The following is an 18,780-nucleotide window of genomic DNA, read 5'->3' as shown; positions in this document are numbered from 1 at the left end:
GTCAGCTACATTCAGGGTTCCCTTTTCTGCACGTCGTTCTAAAGCTTCAAAACAGATGCTGATATTATCTACTTCTTTAAATGGCGCAAGAAGTATTTTTAGAGACTCAACAATAGGTCATTTCCGCAATGTATGCAGGCCAAGGATGCTGCAAGAATATAGGTTCTTCCTGTGATGCATGCAACTTTGAGGCGACACGAGTGCTCAGTGAGATAATCTGTGTGTTGTTATGACCGGTGATTGAACTCGCACTATTCATTCTGCAGCCTTTATCAAACTCTGCCGTAGAGAAGTGTATAAAAAATGGAACTGATAAGGAGAAACTTCGAGAGAAAAAGAAGCAGATGTGCGGGAGTGTAGATTGGTAACAGGAGCTGGGGAGATTAAAAAAAAGAGTGGCGAATGAAATATAGAAAAGATGGAGATAGGACGGAGATGTAAAGTGGAGCTGGGCGGAGGAGGAGGATGGGTAGATTGTGAGAGTGCTGCATCTGACACACTGACCTAGTGACGCAGCACAGCTCACAGCTCCAGATTACAGAGCCATGGCTTTAGGGAGGGGGGGTGGATTAACGGAGGGAAGAAAACAGGAGATTAACATGATGGAAGCAGGAGTGAGGGATTACAGCTCTGTGGATGGCAGGAGCCTGAAATAAACCCAGCAAACTGACTGGCACAGCGCAGCACGTATATATTTTGGGGGTGTAAGCACTTGTGCACAAATTAGTACAAATTAGAAAATGAAAGGGTATCAAGTGGTGAACACGGTCCATGAAAATGTATGTTAAATTACCCCGGTTCACATATGCATGCAAACAATTTACAATATGGTATGTGAGAAGCCAGACTGGAATGTAAAGAGCCGGTGCTGCTAAGGCAGAAGGCTTGGCCCCGGGGCCCCAGTGTAACCATGTGCAGCCAATCAGTTACAGTTGGTCCCTCATCCCTACAAAGACTCTTTGATGTGAGCGAGGCCTTTAAATTCAACCCCGGGGAGTCACAAGGCTACACTGGCTTTGATCTGAGCCAGGAGAAACTGTGTGCCATTCCTGACAACGAGACCTTCTGCATAACAACAAAATGCCAGCTCGCCCGGGATTCAAAGAGTCGGCACCGTGCGCAGATTCACGGGTGGGTGGGAAAAATCTGAAAATCAGCTTTCCACTGTACAAAACACAGAAACAGAATGAGTGGGACTGGTTCTCTGCATTCAGATGACATCCATGTGTCTTCACATTGTCATCAAAGAACAGAGACTAAACCTGCAGCCCTTTAATCAGAGAGAGTCGCCAACGTTGCATTTTATCCATCAAGACTGCTCTTATAAAATATTCTTTTGCAGTCTGTTTTATCTCAGAGAACCAACGCAGGCTCTTCATATCTCCCACTTTAAATGGCGGTTTTACACAGTGTTTTTCTGTGACTTCAGAAGACTCGAGGAAAAGCGGACGTGGATTCTTCTAGCGCTTTGTGTGTGCTGCAGTTCTGCTTGTTGTCACACAGTCTGTGATATAAACATCCATCCGTTTCTGTATAATTTTATTTTATTTTTTTGCCGGCCTCCCCCATCTGCTCCCTCATCCTGTTATGCTGCCGCTGGCAACCTTCCAGAAACTCTAAGCTCTTCTTCTTCTTCCTTCTCCCTCACCTTTTACTTTATCATCGGGCAACAAAATGTCTGCCACATACGAAGCCATGCCTAAGCCCTCCTCCTCCCACTCCCTCTCCCTCTCTGCTTCCTCTGCTGTCGAACTGAGCCGCGCAGCGGTTATGTAAGAGCTAAGGTCAAAGTGTCACTGCCGTTGTCAAGGGAGACATAGAACAGAGGGGCTTTGCAGGAGATGTGCACAGGGCGAAAGAGAGGGAAAAACAGCCAGCACAGGCGGCTGAGAGGGGAGAAAAACTGTCGAAAAGGCTGGAGACATAAGGATTTGAACATGTGTGCATGAATGAAAACATCAAGCTGCTTCAATATGCTTCATTTTGGCTGACACAATCGAGGCCAGGAAGTGTATAAATAACAAAAAAAAGATAAGTAGAAACAAGGAAGCTGCAGAGGAAAATGGTTTTGCAGAGGAAAAAACAAAAGAATGTGCACACCTATGTTTGTCTGTTACTGTGGGAGAGAGAAGGGAGAGAGAGGGAGAAAAAAGAATCAGGGACTGTAGGTGTTCTGTGCTCAGCTGCTCCACTAACCTAGTTTGAGTAATCTCTGCCTTCATGCTGTTTCATAACACTGCTGCCAGAACATTGCATCATAAGGCCACCCGCTACGGCAACACCCCCCCACACATCTCCAGCACCCGCCCAGCTCCTCATCAGCACCCACAGTCACCTACTGTCCCGAGCACACATTTGCATGAGAGTCTGAGTCACTTTCATTTAGTAATTATCATTAAACCAGGAGAGAGGAGCTGTCGGTTTATTCCCACAAAATGTCCTTCGTAAGAGTGCAAAACAACCGAAGCATTCGCTGCAAAAGCAACGACAAAAACAGCGCAAATAAGTTGTTGATACTCAGATATAAATGGGTTAAATGAATGCAAGAGTACGGCTGTGATATGTTCCTGCATGTCCAGTACAGAAATATGGACATGAAACAGGAACCAGACTTCCGTAAATCAAACTTCACGAGGTCAGTGGGTCTAAGCTGCAAAGAGTTCTCCAGAGAAAAAACTGAAAGATGGTGAGCAATGACCAGGAAAACAGCCAGGAATATTTTCAAGCCGGCTAATCCAGATAAACACCACTGAGGAACAAAGCTCATCTGAGTGCACAGGCTCAAATATATATCGTACAAGTGATCAAAATCTACTTTTCTGTGTTGTTATTTTTTGAAGTCTAAATTCAATGTGCTGTTTTTTTCCCTGTATCTTCAGGAAAAATGTATTCATGATCATAAATAGCACAAGGACTATTAAAGGGAGCATAAATATATTCAGGAAACACAGTGTCAGCAGAGATATGATACTCATCTTTGCACTTTGTATTTTGGAGAAATGATTATAGATTAATCTAGTGTTTTGCTTTAGAAAATAGTGTAAAATGTTAATCACAAGTTCTTCAAACTGTGGCTGACAGTCCACAGAATATAAAAAATGAATAGAAAAATACTAAAACCAACACTGGGGAAGGTAGAGAGTACATTTTTGCTTTAAAAATGCTTAAATAATTGATAGTTTATTGTTTCTGTGGGAGTTTTGAAGATACTTCACTTTGAGGATTTCCTGTTTGCAGGCTCACTGAGGTCAAATGTTTGCATACAATAACTCAGGTCAACACCATTAATGCAAATGTGACACATTGAGCAATGTGTCAGCTCTCTGATACACACAAAAAAAAAGAAGTTCAAAAGGTTCCTGCTGCTTGTATTTAACTTCAGGTAGTTAATAACAGATTTACAGGCTGCCCTCTGTGCTGGGACACAATATGATTCCAGGGAAGTGGGTGAAACGGCACTTTAAAGCAGAACTAATGGCAGGTTTTAATGACCTTCGTATCATTTTTATTTCTCACAACACAACGCTGCTCTGTAGAGAACAACTGAGCTTCTAGTCAATCATTTGCACGGCCACCTTAAAACTCGCTCCCGATTGCGCGCCCCCGCGAGCGCAGCGAGAGGAGCTGTCGGCAGTGAGATCATGTGAGAGTCCACGCTTGGAGAAAGTAGGTTAGCAGGGTAGACTGAGAGGAAAGCAGGCGGAGAGTCACGGAGCAGAGGGGGGGGTCTGAACACCGCTCCTGCATCGTGGGACTATTCTGTCAAAAAAAAAAGTTGATCCAAATCTATCCACCAGCGCGCCGAGACGGTTACGATGCGAACTAAACCTTTCTCCACTTTTTTATTTTGCTCGGACTTGACCGAGCGATAGAAAAGAAGAGTTTCGGGGAGTTTTTCTTTTCCTGCTTGTACTTTACGCACTCTGACTGCAGCCGGGACAAATATTTACAGAGCCAGGTCACTCTGGCTGCAGCGCTTTATTCGCCAGTATCCTGTTATTTACAGTAACCACATGTAGTCGAGTCTTCGTCGTCCTGCTCACAAGAAACAAGAAAACACCAAAATGAGAGGTGAGTTGATTTTCATGCCATTGTCAATCTGTGTTTAAGTGAACTTGGTCGTGATCGCAGTAGTGGTTTGGTACGAGCTGGAACAGCCACATGTGTGCGCACAGGGACTTGGAGTTGCGCCTGTTTTCCTCCCAGTGCGCACTAATCCCTCATGACTGGATTATAGCAGCACAGAAGCCCGCATGCTGAAGTTCAACATGCAATGAGAAAGAGCTGAAGGCATGGCTGTACACTCAGTAGACTGAGCTGCATAATTCTGTTTATATTTGATCATCTTTCCAGTCTGTTTATGATGAAACCGAACCAGATCTCCACTTGGATATGTGCGTAATAGTGATTTATTTATGTTTTTTTTTTTGTTCGTGGTGGTGCCAAGTGTGTCAGTTTTTGTAGAAATGTGAGCCTTATCTCACCTGAGAGTCCTGCAAATTTTACAAAGGGGGTTCTTGTTAGAGTTATGAAATGAGGAGAGGGAGGGGCATGAGAGGAGGCTGTTGTTAACCAAAACTAGAATTATGTAATCGAAATGTTTGGTTTGTCAAGCGTATCAGGTTTCTAATTACGTGGAGTAAACATACGAATACTGAATGTTTTGCAATTTTAAGCAAACATCATAACATTGCATTTAAGAACTATTATATTTATGGCAACATAATCATCTAATTAGGTGACATTTTGTACTTTTTTGGAAATAGTAACAATCCTGGTGATTCGCTGTCAGCATTCATTTCCATAGTTGGCTTTATTAGTAAGAAAATGAGCGGTGTTGCTGGAGTTGTGATGTTGTTGTGATGTAATGGCTGTGCCAGCATGACCGACTGTGTGAGTGTACAGAGGGAGAGGGACCTGGCTGTTCCACTGACCTAGTTATGTCACCCAACATTATACAGCATTCATAGCGGAGGGAGGAGGAACAACAATGGGAAGCGTCATGCCGCCGGACGCGCAGCACCATGTGCGGTTACAGGCGCACTGACGGCCGGCCTTCAAACGTGTCTCTCCCTGACACTGACTGATCTTGAACTTGTCCAGGGGGGGGAGGAAATTGTTATGGAGGAGCTCTGCCTGTGTGCATCCGGTGAAAATGCCAGAGATGGTTAAATATGATACCAGATGCATAAAAATAGGCTTAAAATTTTCAGAAATCAAATCAAAGTGTATTTTATGCACTTAAGAGCCATTTATCCTTGTGCATCCACATTATAGCTTTTGTGGCATCTCAAAATAGTAATTAAAATTCATCCACCTGCAGCGTTTTGGTTTCACATGCTTACATAACCTCTTCAACAGGCTCTACCTGCTTAGTAATGCTTGGTTCTGCTCATGTGTTGCATTTTGGGTGTTTTGCCCTAACAAAGACCAAAATTACAGCTTTGTGTTATGCAACACAGATTCCCTTAAATAAAATATGGCAAGAGAGGAAAAAAGATGGACTTTTGCACATGAAAGGGGGAGTGAAGGGGAGGGAGGAAGAAGCATGGGGGCCTCTGGTGGAGGGAGGATCCCTCTCTGGCAGGATATCAAAATGTAAACAAACCAGGGCCCTTTCTTAACTGGCTGGGCTGAAAATGTAGGTTAGTCACACAGCCTACCGTTGCCTCACTGGAAAAGCATGTCAGCATTTTTCATCCCAGTCTGAGCATGCTTACACACATTTGCAGTCATTTTAGCCAAAATTGTTGAGTCATCCTGACAGTTTTGGCTTGCTGACAGACTTTTATACAGGCCTGTTATGATATCTGGACCTTTGAAACTTGTTCTGGTGTTTTGCACTAGATAGCAGATTGAATTTAGTCATTACATAAATTAAAAGATGATAAGACTCCATGTCACACACTGACACAAGCTACAAGAGCCCTCTGAAGGTCTTAGCTCTGTTCTGATCTCCCCTCTGTGGGCCTCCACTCGTATTTGCATCTTTTAAAATAGAAACCACTGAATACACCAGCAGTCAGCCTCTACGTGTGCATTTATGTCGAGACTCAACTTCATTGTTCTGCTTCAAGTCGGGTCAGAGAAAGACAAAAATATTTCTGCGTGGATGCTAGAGATTGGGCTGCTACAAGGTGTAACCAGAAAGACAGTTTCCTTCCTGGTTACAACCAGGCGGTGTGAAAATAAACTGCGTGTTGTTTTGGTATCTGACTATATCTTCCTTCCTGAGACTTAGCAAACTTTTCGTCTAAATAATCTGGAAAACACGCTGCGCTGTGCATACCTCTAACATGACTTCAAAGTGGGAAAGGCGACAAGGACAACCACAGCGGATTGTTGTGATCTAGCTCTGTGTTACACTGCGGGCCTACACCCTACTGTGAGGCATGACACAACAAGTGCCTCGCTGTTGCTAATATACATAAAGTTCGAGCACAAGGCCCTCACCTCATTTTCAGTGAGTCTTTTGTTTCTGTCAGTCAAATTTGTGAGCAGGTAAAGAAAAAAAAGTACCTAAAAGAACCTACAGACCTGCGGTAACCTTTGTAATAAGGAAATAGAATGTACTTGTGTCAAATAGGTTTTAGGATCATATAACACAGGAGCGCCATCTGTGTGTGTGCGTGTTTGCACAGATATGAACATGTGGAGGGTCAAAATTCATCTTCTTCTCCGCTGTGCTGCTGACACACTGACACACTGACTGTTTGACACTGTAGCCAAGGGGCAAGTCTTGCCAAATGATTGGCTGTTTGTTCCTCATTAGATGCAGAGAAGTGAACTGTTGGAAGCATAAAGTCGGGGATTTTTTCCTCACCTCTCCTAGCCACACCCTGACTGAATTAGCCTTTGTAGAGATAACAAGGTTACACATTTAGTCAACTGATAAACGCTCTCGGGGCCAATGTGTTTGTCTAAACCGTTAAAGTCTCAGTTCCCAGTCTATTTGGCTAAAAGGTCTGGGTGTGCTGCGCAACGTAGCTTCCAGTTCAAGCACCTGCTGCACTCAAACATCGCTCTTTGTCATTTATGTAATTTCTGTGACTTTGCTAATGTGTCGTTGAGTGATAAATGTGAAGTGCTGCATGCCTCCTCCTGGCACCGTGTTTGTAAAAAAAGAAACAGCTGTACTAGCACTGGTGTTCCTGGAAGGCTGGTTCTCTTGAGAGAGAGGGAGCAAAAGGTCAAATAGCTCAGTCTGGTTTTCTAGCACAGTCAGGGTTAAAGATAAATGCTGTTTACCTTTAACCCTGGTCAATGTTAGTGTGGCTCCTGCTGGTGTCTGTGTCAATATTTTTAGGAGTTGGATCTTCACTGGGTTTTGACTCAGAAAAGTGATATTTTGTGAGCTAATTGATAAAGCAGCAAGTATTCTGATGATCAGTTAGTCCTTAAAGTGACTTTGGAAGCAAAACTGCAGAAAATAGACTGGTCCCACCTTCTTAAATGTGCATATATGTTGGTTTATGATAATAAACACAATAGTGTTATTAGTAGAGGAAACAGTTAATTAATCGAGCAACTAATGGATACGAGTAATCAGTAATTAAAATAAGTGCCAGTTGCAAGCCTATTTTTTTGCTTCTATCTTCAAAGCAACCCTGCTAACTCCCTGGACTTATCAATTCTGTCCACACACTGCATGTAATTAGTTTAACTGCCATGGTTGTTTTTCATTTCCCAACTTATGGACAACACAGTCACTTTAAATAAGGGAACATTAAGGAGATCCATTGGTTTCTGTCTCTGGGTATCTGCAGAGAGTCAGTGAAGAGCAGTGAGAAAGTATTTATGTGTGGTTGTAGCAACAGGGGTGGGTGGCTGGGCATCTGTGTAATTCTGGCTCTCAGCACAGGACAAGAATAGAACGGGTTGAAACAGAAGTTCAATGTCAAAGACCTGAGAGAGGGGTGGCGGCTGAATAGCTGACATTCGACTTTCGAGTTTGTGTGATCCGCGTGGACTAGTGCCAAGTACAGTATGCGGCCTTTACAGTCACACCAAATGTGGTTTCTTGTTGATAAAAGCTGCACCGCATGGCTCGAATTACTCCATACAGAAATAGTCTCCTGGGAAATCAGTGGAAATGTGTGTTGCGTAGTAGCCGAGCTCTTAAGTGTAGTTTTTCTCTGCTTATGATCATGGCCTCTCCTGTTTAATGTTGCTCTTATGTAACAGAGCCAATTTTCTAATGCGAGCTACAAGCCTACGGGGAGACGTGTTATGGGGAAGTCTGAAGTATTGTTCAGCTCCACCTTAAAACTGGTCTGTAGAGTGCCGGGATCGCGCTCGCCTCCCTCCTCCCTCTCCCCCTGCAGTGGGAAAGTGTGTCAGTAGGACAGAACGTCCACATGGGCTGACAGGCTACAGCCGCGGAGTGACGGATGACTCAGCCAATACCAAGGAGGCTGGGAACGCTGCTCAGCCAGTGAGAAGGAGAGAGTCTGCGGAGGGCGGGGCGTCAGTGTTGCTAGAGTGAGCCTGCTGAATGAGTGTTGTGAGGAATGCTCACAGACAAGAGTTATATAATCAAGAGATGCGGGAGGGGTGGAGGGGAACCTGAGAGAAAGAGAGGAAGGGAGGGAGAGGGAGGAGGAGGGAGATATTTTTTCCATTGCATGTCTGCAGCTGCCCTGATCAGTTGGAGTATTTTAGTCAACAGTTTTAGAGAAGAGACAGCCGACTGTGTCATTAAGCAGAATAAGAAGTGGAAAGTTGTCTTTTCCAGTAGCTAAGAGTGCAACAATTCCTCCTCAATCCCTAAGCGGTTTTCCATACAGCAAACTTAGTTGTAGTGCACATAGTGATTTGGTCAATAAGTCTGGGAGTGTACGCATAATCTTATGATATAGTTGTTGTTGTTTTTAAGCCGCCATCATGAGAGGAGTGTTTGTGTTTGTGTCATAAGTGCCAGTGTCATGTGATTGTCTGTTTGTGTTGCCTCATGGGGGACACGCAGAGAGTGCAGACAGTTATCTTCTCTTGTACAGCGTGTGCTAACAGAAGGACAGTTTGTTTTCTGAGCTTTTGCCATGATTAGAAAAACAGAAAACTACATATGCCGCTAATTGATTCCACATTGTGACATCTTGTGTATGACTGGGTGGACTCGCAACCCCCCCCCAACCTCCTTCAGTTAATCCTGTATGTGCAGTACAGCAAAGTTTGAAGATCATAGAATAGACACCATGGACAAAAATAAACCAACAAACTGTAAAAGATGAGAGAAAAAGCTTGAGTTACATGCCTCCACAATAAAGCAAGGGCTAGTTTTTACCAGCCAAGGGTTTACAGAGAAGAAGTTTTTAATACACACAGACCCGCAGGCTCCCAGACTGCTGTCAGACTCAAAGGGGACTACGTAAAATGTAATTACATGTCTAAACCTTGTAACGTTGTAAGTACAATCTTGAATTCAAATGTGAAACTCAAGGGCTCCCGGAGAAAAGAAGCAAGAGAGAGTGTAGTATAACAACTCAATGAAACGGAAATAGCTAAAAGCCTTGGAGCTGCATTTTTGTATCAGCTGGAGGCAGTTGATGGCCTTCTAAGTGAGCTCAGATACACAGAGCTGCAGAAAGCTTTGTGTGACAAGATAAAAGCATGGGTGACCTTTTCACAGCATACAGAAGACACAAAAGACCTTATTTTGGCCATGGTTGATAGGTTGAGAAAACATAATAGCACAGCAAAAATGAACAGCTGTCAAAAGAGAGAAAAAATTGTACCTAAAGTATGGTTGGCTCATATTACAATAATGGAGAAGCTGACGGGAATCAACCGTTATAAACTGATTTGTAAAAGTCAAAACAAAGGCATGTCAGGTTTGTGTCATGAGGCAGGAAGGAGGTTTGGCACATGTTGCATCTTAAATCAGAGACACAAAAAAAGGGAAATGTTGTCATGTTTACATGTGTAGTTGTGTATCACAAGCAAACCCTTGGAAAAGGGTCACATGTTTGTTGACAACATGCTCACAGACGTTCAGATAGAATAATAATGGGTAACGCCAGAAGGAGCTGCATAGGCCAGTGTTTAAATAACTTCAAATTAGAAGTAATCTACCACCAGAATCAGCAGCGATCAGTGAATCATTAATTCATTTAAGAACACTGGTTCTGCATGAACAGATGCCTGAGGGAAGCTTCTCAAAATTATTACTCATGAAGAAAATAATTTTATAAACGTTTTTAACTGACTGGCACTGAAGTGCGCCAAATATGGGCTTCTCTGGGAGTCTGTGTTATGGGATTTTTTGGCAGCAGTTCATAATATGGCTGAATACTGTCAAGCAAGTCAAATATGTAACAGCTGCGCTTCACAAACAGATGTGGACTGGCTGTCTGAGCTGAAGTGCAGCTTTCCATTGGCAGTTTGAAACGCATTATGGAATAGTTTTCTGACCTCTCTTGTTGTTTTTTGGTCCTGCAGCTCAGATTGAGGTCATCCCCTGTAAGATCTGTGGGGACAAGTCCTCAGGAATCCACTATGGAGTCATCACCTGCGAAGGCTGCAAGGTGAGGAGGAAACCGCACTTAAACCGGCTTGTTTTATCTAAAGTTTGCCCGTCATTTACAGTGTTTATATGTGTCTGTTTATGTTTTTAGGGTTTCTTCCGTCGCAGTCAGCAGAACAACGCCATGTACTCCTGTTCTCGCCAGCGGAACTGTCTGATCGACCGAACTAACCGCAACCGCTGCCAGCACTGCCGCCTACAGAAGTGTCTGGCTTTGGGCATGAGTCGAGATGGTAAACGCAGACTAAACATTGCACTTTATTCTCTTTATAAACTTCCTTAAATCATAACATTCATGTCTAAACTTAACATTTACCACAACTGATTTGGTTCACTTACATAAGGGAAGTTAAGTAGAGTAGTAGGATTTCAGGGAAGCCAAGGGAGTGAGTGCCTTTAAATTAAAGCTGATGCCAGGAGAATTTGAAGCCCTCAGCAGCAGTGGCACACATCAGCTGTCGCATGACGGCTCGAAACTTGTTTCCATCTTCGGTAGACTGCAGAGAGAAAACAAATACAGCATGCAGATGGAAGAGGTGATAAACTGTCATCATGCAAACTGGGTATAGAGCCCAGAACATACAGTACTCATGCATGAGGCACAGCAATGCAATACCTGAAATGAATTTGGAGGAACATTTTTAGAAAACAGATTAGTTTGTATGCAAGTGTTCTGCACTAAGGTAAAAAACAGAGCAAAATGTTTCATTTTTTTTTATCAAGATAAATGCACAACATATAAGAATTTACTCTGCAATGAATTAAGTATTTACCTGCAAGATGAGAATGATGTCATGAATATAATGTCTTGTCTCTCTGCAGCTGTGAAGTTTGGCCGGATGTCAAAGAAGCAGCGTGACAGCCTCTATGCCGAGGTTCAAAAGCATCAGAAGTCCCAAGAGTGTGTGGGCTCTGGAGGCGGCGGCTCCACCACTCTGTCTTTACCCAGGGAGGACGGAGTCTGTGGCGGTGGTGCAGAGGATGCCGAGGAGGGTCTGAGCCGGTCCTACAGCAGCGGCGGCTCCAGCTCCACTCTCAGCGACCTGGACGACATCGCAGCGCTGCCTGACCTGTTCGACCTGCCGCTGACCCCCGAGGAGGCCAGCGAGTACTGCAGCCTGGAGCTGCTCGGAGGCGGAGGTGCCAGCACCGGGAATACCTCCAACTCATCATCCTCTTCTTCCTCTTCCTCATCCTTGTCCAATCAGAATTCCCCGCAGCAGACTATGCTGGACGGGGCAGACACCAATGGGCTCCAGCTCCTGCATTCACACTCTCACACACATCCGCTGCTGGGACACACACATGCACTGCTGGACCTGCCTGATGACTGCTCATTAACAGACCTTGGTGAGTACTGACAATAGGAAACAGGACATCATTTCTTGTCATTTGCCAATTGCTTAAACAAAGAGAGCAGCATAAGATTCATTTAAAGCCTCAAACAGTGGTTGCTGTATGATAAATTAAGAGAAACAAGCTTGTCAATAACACTAGTTTAAAAACAAAAACATTTCTGGTCAGAAGATAAAATCAGAGTACTGCTGCGGTGATTATTGTATGCTTTATTCTTAAATATAATGACAAAAAAAATGTTGCACACCTTCTTATTTGAGAATGTCTAGTTTAGTCTTAGCTGTGCTTTCCGAGGAAAATAGCTGAACCATGAATTCAATAAACTAAATTAAATAAAAGCAAATATAATTTAAAAAGCCCAAGTGACTCAATAAAATTTAAGATGAAAGACAAGGACATCTCACAAATAGGTTAGCAAAAAATATGCAGAATGATAGCAGCAAAACAGGACATGAAAAATACTAAATGGGGAAAACAAACAGTAAATAAGCAGTATGAAGACACCGCCTCTCCAGAACACAGTGGCAGATAAAGGGACGATGTGTGGTGGTCTTTAAACAGGTAAGGCAGCAACAACATTTTACAGAGGTGTCTCCAGAGACCTTGAGGAAGAATAAATTTCTATTTTATTTTATGACTGCTGGCAAAAACAAACTGTGAGCAGGCCTTGAATGGGGCTCTGGGGACTTTTAAAGGAAGCAATGAGTAAATATTGTGACTGGTGGGTAATAAGCGCGCGAGGTGGAAAAAATCCCATCAGTTGTGGAAATAAGGTGAGAAAATGAGCCATTAGCACTCAGTCTTGTCAGGGGCATTGGCAGTAAATAGCAGGGCGGTGGAAAGCATCTAGTAATTCAAGGTCACACTATTATGATCTGTGGAGACGGAAACAATATCAGTGTTACTCTGTAACTCTGCTACACTCTCACTGTCAGACCTGCTACCACCGCAAATAACCACAGTGACACAGCACTAATGCTAGCATGTATATTTTGCTTTACAGAGCGTATCACTCAGAGTATTGTTAAGTCTCACCTGGACACTTGTCAGTACAGCGCCGAAGACATGAAGAGATTCACTTGGGTACAATACACACCTGAGGAAACGCGCGTTTTTCAGAACAAGGTATGTAACACATGCATCAGCCTGCAGATTTTCAAAAATGTCAACAAATGCTCACGAAATGTTTGTGCGGTTTGTGATAGAGTTTATTCTTCTCACAGACTTCCATCATTCTCCAGAAACTCACAGCTAGCTATAGTTTTGCACTGTGTTCATTAAAATAAATGTGGGCACTGTGGGTTGTTTTGAATCAGTCTCACACACGCAGCAGATTCGCAGTGCATTTTTCACGATATTTCGTTTTAGTGACAAGGAAGAGGTCAAATTCAATGATGCTAAAAAAAACTCTACCTCCTCATCTAGTTGTAACACAACACAATTGGTGTAACCTTAATTAAAGCATTAATACAGGACAAAGTGGAGTAGATGTAATACTCATATCTGTTTTTGTTCCACTTTTTCAGTCAGCAGAGTGGATGTGGCAGCAGTGTGCACACCACATCACCAACGCCATCCAATACGTGGTGGAGTTTGCCAAACGTATTGCGGGCTTTATGGACCTGTGCCAGAACGATCAGATTATACTCCTGAAAGCAGGTCAGTGCACAGTCGTAACACGCTCCAAACTTAATTCACAGAGTTAATTCTTACTAAGTAAACAAAGTCTTAAACTTGCTAACTTTAGTTCCTTCCTGTTTTTTGTCTCCAACCTTCTACCCTTGCCTCTTTTTTTTTATCATCTTTTTATTTGTTTGAATGAATTACACACACCTGGTCCAAACACTGGGGAGAATTACACAATTCTGGAAACAAAATTCTGAATTTATTTGTCATCCACTCAACACACACACATATATAAATGTGACATAAAATGCATATATCGGGCAATGCATTTACTAAATGTAAATGTTTTGAACTCTTTTGAAAAATCTTGGTGGATATCAATGTTATCCTGTTGATTTTTAAATGGTTCAACAATGTCTTATATATGCTATGCTGCACCAATCTGGGTCAAAATTATTTACATATTGTTGTTTGTTTTGTGCTTGTTGGAGTATCTTTGGCCTTCTCTGTCTCCCCCTCCCCCTTGCTCCTCTTTCTCCATCTCTCCACGTCTTTTCTTCTGTGACCACCCATTAGGCTGCCTGGAGGTCCTGCTTATACGTATGTGCCGAGCTTTCAACATCAACAACAGCACCATCTTCTTCAACGGCAAATTCGCCCCGGCTCAGTTCTTTAAAGCTCTTGGTAAGGATCAGAGTTGTGTGAGCTTTTAAACATTCAGACAGTCGACAGCCTCAAGCTCTTGAGCGTCTGATTGTTTTTAATCTTTAAGACAGTCACTTCAATCTTGTCAACATCAGTTCTTTAAAGAAAGATCAGGCTTTAAAGAGAAGTGATTGAAACCCACCAGCTGGATTTTGCTTTCTAGTTTCTGCCTGTTTGCCTCTTTAGTGTCAGCAGAAGTATGTAACAATGCACTCTAGCGGGACAGCTAAAAACAAACACTATTAAACACAGCAGTAAGCAGCTTGATAAGTTCTAACTTGCATTATAACAGTCAATACAGCAGTAATTTTCAACATGTTTTTATAAATATTGGGATCCTGTGACTTCTGATAGGTCAGACAGTAAAATAATTTGACAATTTCATTTAAATGATAATGGAATTTTTCACAGTAGGCTAAGATAAAGATCTCAGTCAGTCCTTTCACATCGTGAGTCCTCCCAGGTGTCACTTGGTTCAGCAATGTAACAGAGCAAGACTCTTAAAGACTTTAAGTTATTATTTTTGCCAAGTAATTCATCAAATATGTTGTGTTATGTTTGTGCAGGGTGCGATGACCTGGTCAGCGCCGTGTTTGATCTTGGAAAAGGACTCTGCCGTCTGCAGCTGTCCGATGAGGAGATGGCTCTGTTTAGTGCTGCCGTCCTTCTATCCCCTGGTGATTATTTTTCTTCTGTTTCTCACACACACAAACACATTCATAGGCACAAGCATGTTGAAGAAGTAGTGAAAATAGCACTCAGGGTTGCTCTGTCCTTTGTAAAAGTAAAAAGGCCACATTAACATTCAAGAGTAGCTGTAACTGTTACTGTAGAGGACAATTTTCAGCATTTGGCACAATATTTTTTTCTGTAGATGCCTTCCATGTGGGTTATTCAGCTAACTTCAGATTTTGCATTATATAACTGAACATTTTCCTCATGATTTAAATTTTTAGATTGCTTCATTTTAGATTGACAAAACACTTTAAATACTATATCACCATTAAAACAATGTCTAAAAGTAGCCGCTTACCAATCATTCCATGTAGTGAAGAATCTAATGTCACTGAGCTTCTGAGATCTGGGAGTTTTCAGACCTGTCAGATTATTCCTATTTCCATTTGAACAGCACATCTGTAAAAGAAACATGGAAACTTTAATATTTACTGAGTGTAGACACTGTATTGCTCCGGCAAGGAGCTCAGACAGAATATTCACCGATCAGCCACAACATTGAAACCACCCGCCTGATATTGGGTTGGTCCTCCTCATGCTGCCCAAAAAGGCTCTGAGATGTTGAGGCATAGGCACGACACCTCTGGGAGTGTCCTGTAGAGTTTCTATGGAGTGTGGCCCCAGAATGTTAGCAACAGGTCCTGTGGATTCAGTGTTTTATGGGGTGGAGTCTCTGTGGATCAGGCTTGTCCCAGAGCATGTTGCGGATGCTCAGTCAAATTGGGATCTTGGAGGCTGGTACAAGGTTTAGGGCTCTTTGTTGTGTCCCTCGAACTGTTCCTGAGCAGCTTTTGTGGTGTGGCAGAGCTTGTTGTTCTTCTGGGGTAGCATACTGCTGTTGGAAAGTTCCTTTGCCATGGCAGGTGGGCTGTACTTTGTCGACAACATTGTTTAGATGGGCAGTATAGGTCAATGTAACATCCACATGCATGCCAGCACCCAAGTGGATGTTATTCGCTTCATCTGTTGGTTTAACTGTTCAGGCTGATCAGTGGTATGAAATTAGATCTTAAAAACCTTAAAGCTACTTAAATAGAAACAACTGTGAAAACTCTACGTTAAGAGGTTTATACCTTTGTTCTTACAGATCGACCTTGGCTCACAGAAGGCCAGAAGGTTCAGAAACTCCAGGAGAAAGTCTACCTGGCTCTGCAGCACAGTCTACATAAGAGTGGTGCCTCTGACGAAAAACTGGACAAGGTAAACACAAGTCACCACTACTCTTCCTAAACCCGGTCACAGTTCCACATTCACACGTTTACCTTTGTGTTTAATTTGTCCCATCAGATGGTGTCCAAGCTGCCCATAATGAAGTCTATCTGTAACCTCCACATCGACAAACTGGAGTTTTTCCGTTTGGTCCACCCAGAGACCGCCTACAGTTTCCCACCACTGTATCGGGAAGTGTTTGGCAGCGACATGTCCCTGCCGGACTCCACTGATAGCTAGACAGAGGGATAGACAAACAGGCGATGGATAGTGTATTAAGAGGTAGGGAAGCAAAAGGAGAGACAGAGAAGGGTAGAGATGTTGAAGCTCAACAACCAGCAGTTAAGAGACAATCCAGGACTTTAAATACTCCGTCTCCCACGATCCCAAAGTAGTCCTCCACTTTCCCAGCAAGCAAAGCACCTTACACTACAGACCACACATGCTCATGGTCCTCTGCATATTGTAGCATTAACAACAAGCACAGGGGGCACTGTAGTAATATCACCGCAGCCCACTTAGCATGTAACAGCTACAAGCTCTAAACACTTGTTCAACATCTGATCCGCTGTGGATCAACCCAACCAGTTATGAATGTACCTCATCAATAAGCACCAGTGCACAAACGAGAACCCAAACAACAGTGAATGTACAACCCTACCACTCTGAGGCAGAGTTTTACTCATAGTATTAGAATGAAGTTGATCAGTAAGTCACAATTAATACATCTCTTAGTCAATATTCTTCTCTATATTCATGCATCTCAGTATGGTACGCCTGCGTATTCATACCGACAATATTCTTGTACTGACCATCACTTAGGGACCAAGATCATGAGTCAGAGATTTTTCTGATATACAAAATCACACGTATATGACTCACAGCTTAGGCTGAACTCATTCATCAGCTCAGAACCAGTCTCACACACATTTAGACAGTGTTCGGTGCTGCCTTTTTGTAGGCTCTTGTAATGCAATGAGAAACCTCAGTCCCACACACCCCTTTCCTTGTAAATGCCACTTAGAGACAGGACAAGATGAAATTATGTTTAATTTATATACACATTTATAGACAAATATTTTAAATAAGAATGTAAATAGATGACTATATAAGTATATGGAGAGAGCTAGAATGTGTGAGTTCAGTTCAGAAAGAAAGGGAGAGAAAAGTGGATGACGAGACGTAAGAAGAGGGACAAAAGATGGACAATGGAGAAAAGCTGATATTTTGGACTCTTTTTTTTCTGGACGATTTTTTTTCCTCTCCTGACAGTACTCTCAGGTTTCCACGGCAACAACCCCTTCTTGCCCCACCGGCAAAGGCCATCAGGCAAGCGATGGGGTGGACACTTGTTGCAGATGCGACACAGCAGGCGAGGCAGTGTACTCAAACAAGGGCAAAAACAAAGAAACATAGCCTTGCATTTAAACTGTCAGCTTTCAGTGTGCGCTGTCGCTGCCTCGCCCCCTGCCTAAAGAGACAAGAGGACAAACGGGACACTAAGGAAAAGAGAAAGCAAGGCAAAAGATGACTTCAAGAACTGTACAATAACAGGGGACATGCTGGGTCTCCCCACCTATTTGTAACCAGCAGCCAGTACAATAGGTGTAGTATAACTGTCTTTCACTCATAATGTTTCTGTATGTTAAAAGCCGGGATGACGATGGTCCATATTATGTATCATAAACCTCCTTGCTGGTTGGTGCAACTGTATTATTTTGTACATTTGCTGTCCCTCTCTCCTTCAGTCCCAAACCCAACACCAGAATACCAAGCACTTACACTTTCCTCTTCCTCACTGGACACTCATCTAAAGCCAGACAGAGCTATCAGCTGCCCCCCTGAGTTGGTTTTCAAAGCCAGTAAGACTTCAGTCAGTCCGTTCAGTCATTTTTTTATTCCGTATCTGTCACACCGTGTCACCAGGAACTGTTTATAATCTTCATGTACATAACCAACACAATTTCTGAAGGCTGTTATAGCATTGAGATGATGGTAATGTCTTACTTGGGGTGCTGTGAAGTTCTTGAGCAGAGTTCTTGAGGACCTGCTGCCGCCTGTTGCTCAGGGAGCTAGCTGTGATCTCTCGTCCCTTTACTACCAGTGTCGTCTTTTAGCCTTGTACTCCTCACACCTTTGCACCTAAGATGAGACCCATAACCATAATCACTGTGGCCGTAAGTTCTATTTTTGTGAATGTTACTCACAAAGTGTCAAAGCCCTTCCTGTTTGTCCTAATATTGTAACATTAAATTTAAGATGCATAGGATTTTGACTTTACAAAAAAAATCAGTTATAGTTAAATTTCATTACTGGGGTTTAAATGTTTCTTTTGCTGTGATTTTCCTTTATTTGTCAGTCTTTTATCCACATTTTTCTTTAACTGTCTCCACTTTTGTCTTGTAAAGTCAGTGATCTATTTTTTTTAATTGAAGAAAGATTAGGAAAAGTACAAACAAAACAAATAGTTTGTCTCCCTTCTCTTTCCCTGTATGACAAAATGTACAAGAGGTATATTACTAGTCCAAGAGTAACTGAGTCACACAGCTCGATATATATTGTTGTCCAATGGGATACATTATATGTGGTTTTAAGAATGTAATAAATGGTTTCTTTTTCTTTTGAAA

The 18,780-nt window shown here is 42.7% G+C and overlaps 2 protein-coding genes and 1 long non-coding RNA gene across 4 annotated transcripts in view; 1 reads left to right on the top strand and 2 right to left on the bottom strand.

Annotated features, from left to right (window-relative positions):
• The window catches only part of gpr35b (G-protein coupled receptor 35 b), a 20,766-nt gene extending 9,328 nt beyond the window's left edge, over positions 1-11,438 (bottom strand). Inside the window, exons 1-2 of one of the 2 annotated variants that reach the window (XM_022190749.2) lie at positions 11,296-11,438; positions 10,862-11,019 (exon numbers count right to left, since the gene is read on the bottom strand). The gene's annotated coding sequence lies outside the window, so the exon portion shown is untranslated. Of the gene's footprint in view, positions 1-10,410; positions 10,516-10,861; positions 11,020-11,295 lie in introns of those variants that run through there. The other variant, XM_051953624.1, reaches the window with a different exon arrangement.
• LOC110948959 (nuclear receptor ROR-beta-like) lies at positions 3,630-18,780 on the top strand. The gene is made up of 10 exons (XM_022190748.2): positions 3,630-4,071; positions 10,438-10,523; positions 10,614-10,755; positions 11,345-11,872; positions 12,882-13,003; positions 13,405-13,537; positions 14,081-14,188; positions 14,776-14,886; positions 16,032-16,144; positions 16,232-18,780. Exons 1-10 carry the CDS (start codon positions 4,065-4,067, stop codon positions 16,391-16,393), a joined length of 1,512 nt encoding a protein of 503 aa, XP_022046440.1. The 5' UTR covers positions 3,630-4,064; the 3' UTR covers positions 16,394-18,780.
• LOC110948961 (uncharacterized) lies at positions 14,765-16,334 on the bottom strand. The gene is made up of 3 exons (XR_002595558.2): positions 16,207-16,334; positions 15,243-15,343; positions 14,765-14,901 (listed from the first exon to the last, which is right to left on the bottom strand). It is a non-coding gene; the product is annotated as an uncharacterized LOC110948961 (long non-coding RNA).

Source organism: Acanthochromis polyacanthus, chromosome 9 (assembly GCF_021347895.1).
Source record: "Acanthochromis polyacanthus isolate Apoly-LR-REF ecotype Palm Island chromosome 9, KAUST_Apoly_ChrSc, whole genome shotgun sequence".
Classification (NCBI taxonomy): domain Eukaryota; kingdom Metazoa; phylum Chordata; class Actinopteri; family Pomacentridae; genus Acanthochromis; species Acanthochromis polyacanthus.
The sequence above is the reverse complement of the archived record's forward strand: the minus strand, read 5'-3'. Positions and strand labels throughout refer to the sequence as shown.

Bases quoted from the DNA above. Each gene is read 5' to 3' on its own strand.
- LOC110948959 (XM_022190748.2), top strand. The intron at 10,756-11,344 runs GTAAACGCAGAC...GTCTCTCTGCAG, and splicing joins TTTGGGCATGAGTCGAGATG to CTGTGAAGTTTGGCCGGATG. The intron at 11,873-12,881 runs GTGAGTACTGAC...TTTGCTTTACAG, and splicing joins CTGCTCATTAACAGACCTTG to AGCGTATCACTCAGAGTATT.